The following is a 14,462-nucleotide window of genomic DNA, read 5'->3' as shown; positions in this document are numbered from 1 at the left end:
TGGGTCGTCAGAATCATAAAAACCTCGAGCCCCGTTTTTGGAACGCGGCCTTGCGGCCAGGCGCTGGGAGAGTCCTCAACCTGTTTTATCTCTCCATCCTCGCGGAGACCTGGAGGCTCAGGTCTATTTTTAACCGCGTTTCAGATAAGGAACCGGAGTGTGTAAGAGGCGCAGCTGCAGGAGCAGGGGGTGTGCAGCGGACGGGTGGGCGAGCTGGCCAGCGGCCCCCAAGCCCGGCTTGGCTCCTGGCTTGTGTCCGGGCTGCGGGAGGAGCCCCTGCGGCCAGGGGCTCGGTCCGAGGGCGCGGGCCTTCTGCCCTGGCCCTGCCCATCTGACCTCCGTCTTCCCCCGGTTTCCCAGGATGGTTCCCGGGAGGGAATTGCCGCCGCCAACGGGTCGGACTGGTTTGGTAGGCGGCGGCCCGGGGGTGGGGCAGAGGCTAGTTACCTCGACCGGGCTCCGCAAGGCTGCCTTTCCTGTCAGACCCTTCCTGCCTGAGGTCCCCTGGGGGTCGGCCCCCAGTGGGGCAGCTTTCCTTTCCCACCTACGCCATCACTTCTGCCTTGGGAGCAGCTCTGTCTCTGGCCCGACAGCCCCGAAGGTTCTGGTAACTTGCCATGGCTGCGCCGGCCGAGGTCTCAGACTGGGGGCTGGAGGCTAGTTTGGGGTGGGGAGAGCAGATACGTTTGCAGACCTGTTTGTTTGCTCCATCCACACTTACTTACTTACTTAATTAATTAATTTATTTTCTTTTTGAGAGAGTGCGAGAGAGGAGAGGGACACAGACAGGGAGAGAGAAAATATTTTAAATGTTTATTTATTTTGAGAGAGAGTGAGTGGGAGGAGGGCCAGAGAGTGAGAAGAGAGAGAATCCCAAGCAGGCAATAGTAAGTAAACGTAAAAAAAAAAAAAAAAAAAATTATAAAAATTTTTAAAAATGTTTGTTCATTTTGAGAGAGAGAGAGACAGAGCACGATCAGGGGAGGGGCAGAGAGAGGGAGACACAGAATCTGAAGCAGGCTCCAGGCTCCGAGTTGTCAGCACGGAGCCCCATGCCGGGCTCCAACCCGCGAACCGTGAGCGCGTGATCTGACCCGAAGCTGGACACTTAACCGACTGAGCCATCCAGGTGCCCCTGAGAGAGAGAGAAAGAGAGAAAGAGAATCTTAAGCTGGCTCCATGCTCATTGAGGAGCCTGAAGCAGGACTTGACCCCATGACCATGAGATCATGACCTGAGCTGAAATCACTCAACCGATTGAAATACCCAGGCACCCCTCTCCACACAGGTGTTAAAAATTATTATTGAATATGCTAAGATTTAAGAACCTAGAGTTTTCGTGCACATCTTTCTTCCAGCTTCCTAGCACATTCCATACCTCCCACCTTGGACGCATATGCCTGCAATAGGCTGGATGCATCCCTCTCTAGTTTATCTGAGGTCTGCCCATTCTCATTTGGTCCCCATGGACATTTTAATTCAAGAAAAATATATTGAACATCTATTATGTGTGGAAAGCAATATCCTGAAACAGATTCAGTGAACAAAACAGACAACCACCTTCCCTCGTGAAGCTGTATTTTAGGGGCATGGGAAGAACAAAGAGTAAAACTACATAGACAAAATAGACGAGTGAATTAGGCTTCATATGAATTTGTGTCTTATTTATCGGCTCTGGGGCCTAGGTTGGTCACTTCTGTAGTCTCACTTTTCCCTGACTGTAAAATCAGATGACAGTGACCCTTCTCACATTGGGGGAATTCCAACTGAATTCCAGGAGAGGATGGTGTTATTTATTTTTTATTTATTTATTTATTTATTTATTTTTTTTGGGGGGGACAGAGAGAGACAGAGCATGAACGGGGGAGGGGCAGAGAGAGAGGGAGACACAGAATCGGAAACAGGCTCCAGGCTCCGAGCCATCAGCCCAGAGCCTGACGCGGGGCTCGAACTCACGGAGCGCGAGATCGTGACCTGGCTGAAGTCGGACGCTTAACCGACTGCGCCACCCAGGCGCCCCGAGAGGATGGTGTTAAACGTCTAGCACACAGGGATGTCTGCCTTCCCACCCCAATCCAGACTCCTCCTGTCATTCTGGGTGACCACATGGGGTGGTGCAGTATAGCTTTCTGTTATGGACGGAAATGCTCTAATCTGCTTTGTTTACTGTAGTGACCACTAGAGTGGCTGTTGTGTACTTGAAATGTGGCTAGTGTGATTGAGGAACTGAATTGTAAGTTTTTGTTTAATTTAAATTTAAAGTTAAGGTTGACTAGCCGTATGTGGCTAGTGAATTAGACAACACGGGTGTAAATGGTCTGAATGACAAGTCTTCTTGGGGATCATCTGGATTGAAGTCCTCCTCTCTCGTTTTTCAGATGAGAAGTTTCAGGACTTGGTCTGTGGGTTTTCTTCTGGCCCATCTCTGGGAGAGTTAGTGGGGGACACTTTGTGGCTCCAGTCTTTTCTTGGAAAAAGGATCAGGGCTGGCCTGATGCCTGGGGCACGAGGCCCTGATGCTTAGGTGATCATGTGGACGCCTGTGCACCCAGGTGTGGGCCCCCTTGCCTCTGGGTGCCCATCCTATGGCTGCTGGCAGATCCAGGGTCTGCTGGATGCTCTTAAGCAGGGTTTTGTGATTGTGGGCATTTCCAGCTTCTCTTGGAGCAGCACAGCACAGGGCTGATATTTCTAGCTGACAGGCATCCATGGATCACTGTGAAGTCCATACTGGAAGCTGATGAGCGTCTGGACTTCACTGGGGTGGGGGGTGGGGCCTTTCTACACTCCTCCCCCGCTGGCTTATTGCTATGCCTGGGGCCTGGCATGTCCAGACGGGTGGATAGCACAGGGCAGCTTCCTGCCTGAGTGGGTAAGGGTAGAAGGTGGGACCAGGTTCCCTGGGGCCAGTCCGGGTGGGGTGTGGGGTTACAGCGCTTTCTCTTGGTCACCCAACCCTAAAACTGCTGTGCCGGCACCTCCCTGGTTGGAAGCAAGGGGCAGAGCCATCGGTTTGCTGGGTTAGCTTAATCAAGTTGGTTGAACTCCCTGAGCTTCAGTTTCTCTGTCTGCAAAATGGAGCTGTTAAGAGGACCCGTTGAGAGATTAAGTTGGCTGGGGCCCAGCATATGGCCTGGAGCCCACTTTGCTTCCTTTAAAGCGAGGCTTGTCCTGTCTTTTCTGCTCAGGCTGCTCCTGTCATTCTTTGGCACTTTTTCCTCTCTGCCTCAGGAGGGGCTGGTCTCCTGAGAAGGAGGCGGGGGTGTGGGCGGAGTCACAGGCCCTCAGTGGTGGCTTTCTGTCTTCTGATTGGCTCCCTGTGAACCAGGGGCGTGGCTATTACCTTTTAATAGGGAACGCGTCTTCAGCCCATTTCGGTCTTTGCTGAGCCTTTGTCTGAGCGCGCTCAGCCTGTCTTTCCTCTCCTGCAGCCGTTGCCGGCGTCCAGCTGCCAACTTTCTGTCTGGATCTGGCTCCTCATTTCTCCGGCCTTCCCAGACCAAAGCCCTCAGGGTATGTAACAGCCATGCCTGTGGACACACTGACTCCGGGAGCCCCGGACACCCCTGCCCTACCTTTCCGCCTGCGGACCAAAGTCCCCGGCTACCTGCTACGGCGGCCAGCAGATGGTGGAGCCCGGAAACCCAGTGCTGTGGAGCGCCTGGAGGCTGACAAGGCCAAGTACGTCAAGAGCCTGCATGTGGCCAACACCCGCCAGGAACCTGTGCAGCCCCTGCTGTCCAAACAGCCACTCTTCAGCCCTGGGACTCGCCGCACGGTGCTCACGCCTAGCCGCCGAGTCCTGCCTGGCCCTGGCCGCCGGCCCCAGCTGGACTTGGACATCCTTAGCAGCCTTATCGACTTGTGTGATAGTCCCGCGTCCCCTGCCGAGGCCGGCCGTACCCCTGGACGGACAGAGGGAGCCCACCAGGCGCCCCCAGCCACCCCCCCACGCCCACCGCCCAGTACAGCTGCGGTTCGCCGAGTGGATGTCCGTCCCCTGCCTGCCTCACCTGCCCAGCCCTGCCCATCGCCCGGCACTACCACTGCCTCCAGCCCGGCCCGCCCCCCGGGTTTGCAGCGCTCCAAGTCGGATTTGAGTGAGCGTTTCTCGCGGGCAGCGGCCGACCTTGAGCGATTTTTTAACTTCTGCGGCCTGGACCCGGAGGAGGCAAGGGGGCTGGGAGTGGCCCACCTGGCGCGGGCTAGCTCAGACATCGTGTCCCTGGCCGGGCCCAGCGCTGGGCCCGGCAGCTCTGAGGGGGACTGCTCCCGCCGCAGCTCTGCCACTGTTGAGGAGCGGGCGCGGGAGCGGGAGCGCGTCCCCTATGGCGTGTCGGTGGTAGAGCGTAACGCCCGCGTGATCAAGTGGCTGTACGGGTTGCGGCAAGCGCGCGATACCCCAGCAGCTGAGGGCTAGGCTTCCACGGGACGCCGCATTTGCCACAGACAGATCTTAGAGAGAGAGGCTACTGGCCCCTTGACCTCTTGTGCATCCATTCGCGGGCTTGGGGCAGACCGGAGGCGGCTGCCTTGTGTGAACTTGGTGTGGAGGCGGAGCCTCAGAGGCGGGACCGGCATCCACCTGGCAAGGACTGACTCTGGAGAGAGTTGCCTCCTGACCTTGGGCCACCCTCTGCCCTTCACATGTAGAGGTTTTGACATGAGTCCTACTTGGCTCTTATTGTGGGTTTGGATTTGGGGCACTTAGCCTTCTCTACCGAGAGTGAGGGGCCAAAGGATCTTACTAGGCCTAGCGGTTCTGTTTCCTTCTTCCTTGGTCTCTGACGTTTGCTGACTTCCTCTTCCTCTCCCAGGGGGCCCTGGTTCCCTGGGAACTTACTCTGGGTGGGGGCAGGGCCTTGGCAGCCTGGCCTAGGTGGGTAGACTACAGAGGGACTGATAGGAGTCTGTACTGCTCTGACCCCCCCCCCCCCTTTGGTTAATAAACACACATGCTTGTTTTTCAAAGGCTGGGTCATCAGACTCTTCTGTGTTCACAAGGAGAAGGGGTGGGAGAGGTCTTGGGGTGGGGCCTTCAGAACTTAGTAATTGTTCACCCCAGGATCTGGTGGGGGCATGAGGTCAGTGGTTGGTCTGGCCTAAGACTTGCCCCACAGGGGATCCTCATTACCCCTCTGGGTAGCTTCTGGGCCTCCTTCACGGAGGAGGAAACTGGGTCTGGCCACAGAGTAAGTCTGGATAGAGCCGGGACAGGTTTTTTCCCTTGCACCAGGAAAGTGGGGGACCTTCAGGGAAAAGGCTGATGGGTACAGGGATCCTTCCCTATCCCTGCCCTGTTCCCAAGGGAGCAGGAAGCTCAAAGAATGCAAACTCTGAACTTGAGGTGACACAGGCTGTAGATTGGGGTTTGGAAGTAGGAGTTCTCAGAGGAAGACGGACTTGGGGTGGACAGCACAAAACAAGTGGCCTCGCCTCCAATTCTGGGTGACTCTGGACAAGCCAGTCTCCCTCTCTGGGCTTCAGTGGGAGATTGGGACAAGTCCTCAGGGGGCTGGGGAAGGGGAAGGATGCGGCTTTGAGGTCTCAGTTCCTTCCTGTCTCCCTCCGGGCTAGTTCCCCGTTGGGAGCCTCCACCTTGGCTGGTGATACAGCCAGGGCCGGGCACACAAAGGGTGAAAGCCTGGGTGGCCTCTGCCCACCCCCGGGGTGGGAGTGGGGAAGGGCTGGGTGGTGTTTCCTCTCCTGCAGGCCGTGTTGGCTGCAGCACTCAGAAACAGGAAGCTCAAATGGGGGCCCTGGTGACAGGTTTGATGTAAGTTTTATTTTAAGCATAAAGAGGAGATTTCCGTTGGGCTGTTGACAAACATCCAGGTCAGCCCAGCTGTTTGTCTGTCTGTCTGTCTGATCGTCTACAATCAGCCCCAGGGAATTGGGTTGGACCTGGGTGGTTCAGGGAAACAAGGGGAAACTGGGTTATGGAAGAGAGCGGCCAAGCTCATGAGAATGGAGTCTACCTCCTTGTGATACAGACGAGGAGACTGAGGCACCGGGAGGACTATAACCTGCCTGCAGGCACCTAGCAGGTCTGACAATGCAGGAGTTGAGCCTTCTGGTCCCCAAGTTTAAAGAGTGAGGGGTCAGGAGGGGTAATCTGGGCAGGCTCTGCAGAGGAGGTGTCCTTTGAGATGTCAAAGAGCAGCTCCTCTGGTCATCCTGGCCAGAATTCTGTGCTAAGTGTTGCCCCTTGCTGTCAGCTGCCAGCACCCCAGAAACTCAAGGAAGTGGCTATGTTGGCTGCATTTTAGAACACAGTACTGGTGGGTGATGGGCCAGGGGACCCCTTTGTTCCTGGAGGAGGTTAAGTCCTAGGCTCAGACCCTTCGCGCTCATCCTGTCACTGAAACTTCAAGGTGACCTTTCCAGGGTCTTAGAACTGGAGGGACAGTGGCTTGGGGACTGTCACAGAGCAGGTCTGCACTCCAGCCTGGGGTCACACCTGGGCCTGCTGCACACCCCACAGTCAGGGGGCACTCTGGCTCCCTGATTCTCCTGACACATGCCTTACCCCTCTTCCCTGTCCTGGGTCCTGGCAGTCTTTCCCCCTGAGCATCTGCTGAGTGCCCAGCAGTGGGTAAGACAGACATGGGTTCTGCCATGTCTGGTGGAAGGGAATGGGCAGCTGATCCGCAGACACATTGTCATATAATGTGGAGCAGGTGTGTTCAGGGACTTCTGCCCTAAGACCAGACCTGTTCCCAGGAGCTGGGCCAGGGTGGGTAGTGAAGAAGGGCATCGGGCAGGTCTGTTCGAAAGAGAGCAGGCAGGCATTCTTGGAAGTGGAGAAGGCGGTTCCTGGTTCCCGGTTCCAGGAGGACTTCCCTTCTGCCAGGATCCTGGAGCCTATCAGCTTCCCATGTGGGGATCTGTGGAAGGAATGGCTGGGGGCTTCTGCCAGCCTCGGGGATCTGCGGAGACAGCCCCTCTATTGTTCTGCCTTCAGTCCGAGTGTGAGGGGCAGTGAGCAGCAGCGAGGGCCAGCAGCTGCTGCCCTGTCCCCTGGGGCTGCCTGGCTTTCATAGCAGCGCCCCCAGGCCAGACTGGCCCCAGCTGCCCAGCCCCTAATTAGGCAGAGATGAGATCTGCTCCCAGATCTATTTCCCAGCAGCTAATTATATACACGTGGGCTTGGGAGCCCAGCAATCTGGCTGCTCGCTTCTGTCGTGAAGGTGTGATGGGCCCCTGGGAAAGGCACCTGTCCCCACCTGCCAGGCCTCAGCCAACCCTTTTGGCAGAGGATGGGATGTAGCTAGAGGGCCCTGTTCCTTTCCCCGGTGAAATGGTTTTGGTTTTGCTACTGCAGCATTCAAGAGGACCAGGGAGAGGAGACACCCATCCTGTCTGACATCCTGTGTCCAGGGGAAGCAGGGAGGGACAGAGGAATTAGTCTTGAGGTCCCTGACTCTAGATCCTAGGGTAGGCGGACACATAGGCAAGAGCATGGTGATAGCTGTCCCCCAGAAAGACATGAAAACAGCCTTATAGTTGTGTGGGTCCTTCCAGGTCCAAGACAGAACACGCCATTTAGGTTTTAAAAAATACTATTTTTCAGATAATGCATCCATGTATTTCCCCCAGCCCTTTATTTAAAGAAAAGTTTCAAGCTTACAGTTGAAAGAGTGATACAGCAAACACTTACCTACCCACCTACTGGATGCCCAATTCTTACTATTTTGTTAGATTTGCTTCATCAGGCATCTATTCATCTATTAAGACAACTTATTTTTTTGAAACTTGTCAACGTAAGTTACAAGCATTGGTACACTTTCCTCGAAAGGCATTTTAGCATGCATATCATTAGCTAGAGTTCAATATGTGTTTACAGTTCAGTGTGTGTGTGTGTGTGTGTGTGTAATTTACATACTGTGAAATGCACAGATCTTAAAGCTGCCATTTGCTGAGTTTAGACAAGTGCATACTCTTTCCCAACCCCCAGTCAGGATGTAGAGCAACTTTCCATCACCAGGGAAAATTCCCTCATGTTTCTTCTCTGTCGATTCCTGTCCCTATCTCGTGGATATGTATCTCTGTATCTGTATACATTAAGTAGTACTACTAAAAAAACGTTTCCTTGCTGTGTCCTTCCCCCTCCTGACCCCCAAAACAACTGCATTGACTCTTTCAACTATTTCTTCTGGTGCTTTCTTTCATATTTCTAGGTAAGATGCTTTTCCTGTGGTTTTCTGGATTGATGTTAGGCAAATATTGCCTGAAATCTTCAGTGTCACTTCTGTAGCCTGTCTGCCTGGGTTTGAATCCCAGCTGTTCCCCTTACTGCCCATGTGACCTCAGGCAGTGACTTAACCTCCTTGTGGTCAGTTGCCTCACTTGTAAAATGAGAGTAATAAGAATATTTAAGTTATTGGATTGTTATGAGGGTTCAACATGTAAAGTGCCTAGAATAATGCACCAGAATAATTACTCTGGAAGTGGTCAAAAATATTTCTTCTTTTTATTATTATCAAGGAAGAGTTAACTATTCTCACTCTCCTTCCCTTTCAATCTATGTTTATCACTGTTTTTTTTTTTTAAGTTTATTTATTTATTTTGAGAGAGAGACAGGGTGTGAACAGGGGAAGGGCAGAGAGAGAGGGAGGGAGAGAAACCCAAGCAGGTGCCGCACTAACACGGGGCTCGAGCTCATGAACCATGATTCTGACCTGAGCCAAAATCAAGAGTCGGACGCTTAACTGACTGAGCCACCTAGGTGCCCCTCACCATTTTCTATTAAGTGAATAGCCAGTGTTATTTATACTGTAACTATACAAATACTGTTTCCTGCTAACCCAAATTGCATATGATGGTTACATTTCCTTTCTTGAGAAACTTTTGGTTTTTCCTGGAGTTACTACCTGCTTTGCTTTTCGTTCCCCTAATTTCCTCATAACCCATCCTTAATTCTCTGACGTCCTCAATGTCCCCATGGTTACTCATAGAAGGTAATATATTGGTTCCAACTTCCTTCAAGTGCTCTTTCACAGCCCCTCCCCCCACTAAAAAAAAGTGGGACCAATTCTTAAAACAGACTCTCAAGCACAAGTATAATCTGCAATATAAGCATGTGTGAGCACCCCCCATCTGCCCCTGCCAGTGGGTCTCTAAGAGGGCTGGAAGCTGAAGCTCTGATCCCCACTGCCAGGCCTCTTCCTTTACCCCCGGGAAACCTCCAGCACCATCTGCTCACTGTGCCAACCGATGGCTCATTCTGCGCCCTTCACTTTATTCATTCATTTGTTCAACTATAGTCTGCTGAGTCCTTCTCCATGCCCTGCATTGTACTGTGCTGGGCAGCTCCAGGGACACAGAGCTTGGGTATTGTTGACCCACCCATTCCCAGAATGTATTTACATTGATGTGTGAGCCTGAATAGTGGCCTGAATAGAGGTGTGTGTGGGCTTAGGTGATGGCTGGGCATGTCTGCATGTAACCTGTGAGGGGTGTGTCCGTGTGGCTGCTGACAGATTTTTCTGTAGGAGGCCATTTATGTACATTTATGTGCACATGTGTATGCGTATATGTGTTGTCTGCACAGTGTATGTTCGCTGGGTATGTGTATCAGTTAGTCTTTGCTGCATAACAAACCACCCTAAACCTAGTGGCTCAAGACAGTTCATTAGTCCATGATTTTATGAACTGGTGATCTGGTCTGGGTTCAGCTGGGTAGTTCTTCTGGTCTTACCTAAATCCATTCATGTGGGTGCTGTCGGCTGGTCTTGGAGGGGCTCACCCATATGTCTGGCAGTTGGTAGGCTGTTTGAGGGGTGCCTCAGTCACCTCCATGAGGCTAGCTTGGGCCTATTCACATGGTAATCTTCAAGTTCCACGTTGAACAAGAGAAGGAAACTCCAATGCACAAGAGCTTTGTTTTAAAAATGTTTTTATTTGGGGTGCCTGGGTGGCTCAGTCGGTTAAGCGGCCGCTTTGGCTCAGGTCATGATCTCGCGGTCCATGAGTTCAAGTCCTGCGTCGGGCTCTGTGCTGACAGCTCAGAGCCTGGAGCCTGTTTCAGATTCTGTGTCTTCCTCTCTCTGACCCTCCCCCGTTCATGCCCTGTCTCTCTCTCAAAAATAAATAAAACGTTAAAAAAATTTTTTTAACGTTTTTATTTATTTTTGAGAGAGAAAGTGTGTGGGGGGGAGGGGCAGAGAGAGAGGAAGACAGGATTCGAAGCAGGCTCCACACTGACAGCAGAAAGCCTGACATAGGGCTCGAACTCACAAACTGTGAGATCATGACCCGAGAAGTCTGACACTCAACCGATGAGCCACCCAGGTGCCTCACGCAAGAGCTTTTTGAAGACTGCTTGTGTTGTGATCACTAAGGTGCCATTGGCCAACATGACATGGCCATGTCAGATTCAAAGGGTCGAGAAATAGACTCCATCTCTTAGTCACGTTGCAAAAGGCTATGAGGACAAGCATACGGAGGAATGGTTGCAGCCGGTTTGCAAATTAGCACAGCCAATGTGTGCCAGGGAAAGTCCCGAAATCTGCAATCAGAGAAGCACGGATTTCCTCTCTGTGTGCTGCCACGTTCTTGCTCTCTGTCCTTGGTCAAGTTGCCTCACCTCTCTGAGTTTCTCAAACTGGATAAAATGGAATCAAATGATGGGGCGCCTGGGTGGTTCAGTTGGTTGAGCATCCGACTTCGGCTCAGGTCACGATCTCACGGTTTGTGAGTTTGAGCCCCGCATCAGGCTCTGTGCTGACAGTTGGGAGCCCGGAGCCTGCTTTGGATTCTGTGTCTCCCTCTCTCTCTGCCCCTCCCCCGTTTATGCTCTGTCTCTCTCTTTTTAAATAAAAAAACAAAACAAAACATTTTTTAAAAAAATGGAATCAAATGAGATAATCTTCACTTGATCTTAGCCAAAAGGCTGAGAAGCGATCAAATGAGATAATCTTTATAAAGTACCTATGCTATTCATCCGTTCATTAATGCAACACACACTTGTTAGCACGAGGCACACCCTGGGGACATTGTAGTGACCCAAATGAACCAGAGCACCTGCCGTAGGAAAGCTCAGTCTCGGTTGTGGACAGATATTAATTGGTCATCCCAATCATGTTATGGCCACTAAAATTAGGTCCTAGAACAAAGGAGGGATTGCTGAGCTGGCCAGGGAGGCCTGGAAGCCTGAGCTATTTGAGCTGAGATATGAAGGATAGGTAGGAGTTAAACAGAAGAGGTGATAGGAGTGGAAAAGGATTTCAGATTGAAGGAACAGTTTGTGCAAAGGGCCTGTGGTGAGAGTAGATTCTAGGAACGGAGAGAAGGTGGGTGGGACTGGACTTGGAGCACAAGGGTCAGATCTTGCAGGGTTATGGGAGCATTTGAAGACGTGAGGGTCTTGCCAGGCAGACTGAAATGAAACCCAGAGGTCTAACTGTGCTCTACAAAGCCCTCATGGCCTGAATTCCTATTATTCCTCCCACTTCCCCTTTACCTACTCTGCTATAGCCACGCTGCCTTCTTGATGTTCCAGAAACACACCAGATGCTTTCCTACCTCAGGGCCTTTGCACTTGCTGCTTCCATTGCCAGTATCTATCCTACCCCAGATATCTACATGACTCATTCTCTTACTTCATTTAGGTCTCTGCTCACATGTCACCTCAGAGAGGTCTTCCTTGACCCACTCATGCCCCTCCCTAGCTAAACCATCAGCATCCAGCAGGCCTAGTTCCCTCTCCTGGTTTACTTGTCTTGCTAGAAAAATACCTATCAGCCCCTGATTCAGTTAAACAGAGGGCACATTTCTTGGCGTCTGTCTCTTACTAGCATGCAGTTCCAGGAGGCAGGGATTTGACTTTGCTCTGGGCTGTGTCCCTGTCCCCTGGGGAGCAGTAGGTATTCTATAAATATTTGTTGGATGAAAGAATGAGTGAGCGAATGGCATACAGGAAGGAACTGGCTCCTGGAAGTTAGGAGGTCCAAGTTCAAGCCCCAGTTGGGTGATCACCTTTCTGTTCCTTGGTTTCCCTAACTGTGCTGTGAGGCATTTGTGGTCTCTAGGTAGGTTCTGTGTTTGGAAAGGCTTCCAGGTTGTGGAGGCGACTGGGCCCTATGGGGGAGGAAGGGAGCTGGGGCCCTCTCCCTGGCCCTCCTGGGGATGAAAATAGCCTAGCCCAGCCTCTAGGTCAGCCCCTACCCTCACTGTGGCATTCAGCTGGAGCCTGTGGGCTCTGTCTGGAGCCTGCCAGCCTAGCTCGGATTGCAGCTTCCCGACAGCTGGGCCAGGCAGTCCTGCCTTTTTTTTTTTTTTTTTTAATGTGATTATCTATCTATCTATCTATCTATCTATCTATCTATCTAAGTTTATTTCTTTATTTTGAGAGAGAGAGAGGGAGAAAGAGCAGGGGAGAGGCGGAGAGAGAGAGAATTCCAAGCAGGCTCCACGCGGTCAGCACAGAGCCTGACATGGGACTGGAACTCATGAACCATGAGATCAAGACCTGAGCCGAAATCAAGAGTCAGAACCTTAACTGACTGAGCCACCCGGGCACACCCTAGCCCTGGGAGGCCCTTAAGGGCAAACCGGGCCTGTTGGATGTCCTTGACCTCCCCCCTCCTTCCTCAGTGTCTGCTGGCCGTATAAATCCCTTAATCCTGTACGTGCCTGCAGCCTTTGTGGCTTGCAGAACTTTTTCTTGGACTGTGCCTAATTGCACCCTGTGCGGTACCTGCCTTACCGGGGGACACTGAGGCTCAGAGAGGACAGCTGCCCCATTGGAGGTTGCCAGCTAGCAGGTAGTGTAGTCTGGAACCAGGTCTGCCCTGCCCGCGTGCATGTGTGTACATGTGTGTCGAGGGTGGCTGACTGCCATTGAACTTCACTACCAGACCCCTCCCTTCACTGCCGGCCCCCTGGGTCTCTGGTCTCTAATAGGGCGTGGTGGTTAGTAGCACCTAAAGCCAGTCTGCTGGGGTTCAAATACTACCTTTGCTACTTCCTAACTGGACTGTTTGGTCCCCTCCCATCCCTCCACCTCACTGTCTGCCATTAGGATAAATCCTTGATCCTGCACATTATCAGGTCTAATGTTATGCATTGACCAGGTTTTAAAAACGTAATTAGTTGTGGGGCGCCTAGGGTGGCTCAGTCGGTTGAGTGTCCGGCTTTGGCTCGGGTCATGATCTCGCGGTCCGTGAGTTCGAGCCCCACGTCGGGCTCTGTGCTGACAGCTCGGAGCCCGGAGCCTGCTTTGGATTCTGTGTCTCCCTCTCTCTGCTCCTCCCACGCTCACGCTCTGTCTCTTTCTCTCAAAAATAAAATAAACGTTAAAAATTATTTTAAAATGCCCCCATACAAAGGGTATGTAATGTTATTTATTTCACCATTGTTTATGCTAGCACACTACTGAAAACAGCCATCAGTGAGAAGTGGGTAAACCAGCTTGGGCCCGGCCACACAATGGATCCCACGCAGTCATAGAAAAGATGCCTGGCGTGCACTTGATGTGGAATTGGCAAGGTGCCGGGTTTGGTGAACAGCAAGGTGTGGAATGGCCCACACAGTGTGCTGCTATTTTTGGAAATCGGAATATATGTCCCTGCACGCTTGTACTGGCCTAAAATCTCCCTGGAGAGTTACACAATGAGCCCCCTGCACATTGGCTGGAGCCAGGGGTGAGAGACTCACATCTTACTTTTTGTACCTTTTTCTTTTTTTTTAATGTTTATTTATTTTTGAGAGAGAGAGAGAGAGAGAGAGAGAGAGACAGAGCACGAGCAGGGTAGGAGCAGAGAGAAAGGGAGGCACAGAATCCGAAACAGGCTCCAGGCTCCGAGCTGTCAGCACAGAGCCCGACGCGGGGCTCGAACTCACAAACCATGAGATCATGACCCGAGCGGAAGCCGGATGCTCAACTGACTGAGCCACCCAGTCACCCCTGTACCTTTTGAATTTTGAACCATATGAATGTATTACCTATGCAAAAAAAAAAAAAAAAAAAAAAAAGAAAGAAAGAAAAGAAAAAGAAAGAAACGAAATTGAAAACACGGTGAAATAAAGCAGAAACAAGAAACCTGAAACAGACAGACAGACATCAGACCTGCAGGTCCAGTCGCTACCCACCTCCCTAGAGCAACCACGGGCCGCATTCCGGGCTTTGCCCAGCTTAGTTTTGTGGCTCCACCCTCTACGGTAATATTTTGGTTTCCACACGCACAGCACCCACGGGAAACCCCAGCCAATGGGTATCAGGTTCCGGTCTGGGCCGCCTGCCAGGGTTGGTGGTGGGTATGACACAGCCCCGGGATGGCGTTGTCCACATGCCTGAGTGATGATGCAGCCCCGGATGGGATGATGACACTAACCACCATCTCATAGGCCTTGCTGGTCTGGTGTTTGTCTGGCAACCTCCAGGTGGGTGTGTGGGCACTTCCAACAGCCATCCTCATCTACTGGCTCTAGGCCTTCAGGGACTAAACTCATCCATCCAT

At 52.1% G+C, this 14,462-nt stretch overlaps 1 protein-coding gene and 1 pseudogene across 5 annotated transcripts in view; one reads left to right on the top strand and one right to left on the bottom strand.

The window, feature by feature from the left end:
- The window catches only part of FAM110A (family with sequence similarity 110 member A), a 138,142-nt gene extending 129,046 nt beyond the window's left edge, over positions 1–9,096 (top strand). For all 5 annotated transcript variants that reach the window (XM_086701888.1, XM_086701887.1, XM_086701890.1 and 2 more), the window contains one exon: positions 3,432–9,096. In XM_086701888.1, coding sequence (XP_086558014.1) covers positions 3,527–4,420 — 894 coding nt within the window. In that variant the 5' untranslated portion in view covers positions 3,432–3,526 and the 3' untranslated portion in view covers positions 4,421–9,096. The remainder of the gene's footprint in view (positions 1–3,431) is intronic.
- Positions 9,097–10,726: 1,630 nt separating this feature from the next.
- LOC112869769 (U2 spliceosomal RNA) lies at positions 10,727–10,906 on the bottom strand (annotated as a pseudogene).
- Positions 10,907–14,462: the final 3,556 nt, after the last annotated feature.

This window comes from Puma concolor, chromosome A3, assembly GCF_028749965.1.
Source record: "Puma concolor isolate L17-30 chromosome A3, mPumCon1.1.hap2, whole genome shotgun sequence".
Taxonomy (NCBI): domain Eukaryota; kingdom Metazoa; phylum Chordata; class Mammalia; order Carnivora; family Felidae; genus Puma; species Puma concolor.
Note: the sequence above shows the minus strand (reverse complement) of the source record. Positions and strands in the feature narration are given on the sequence as shown.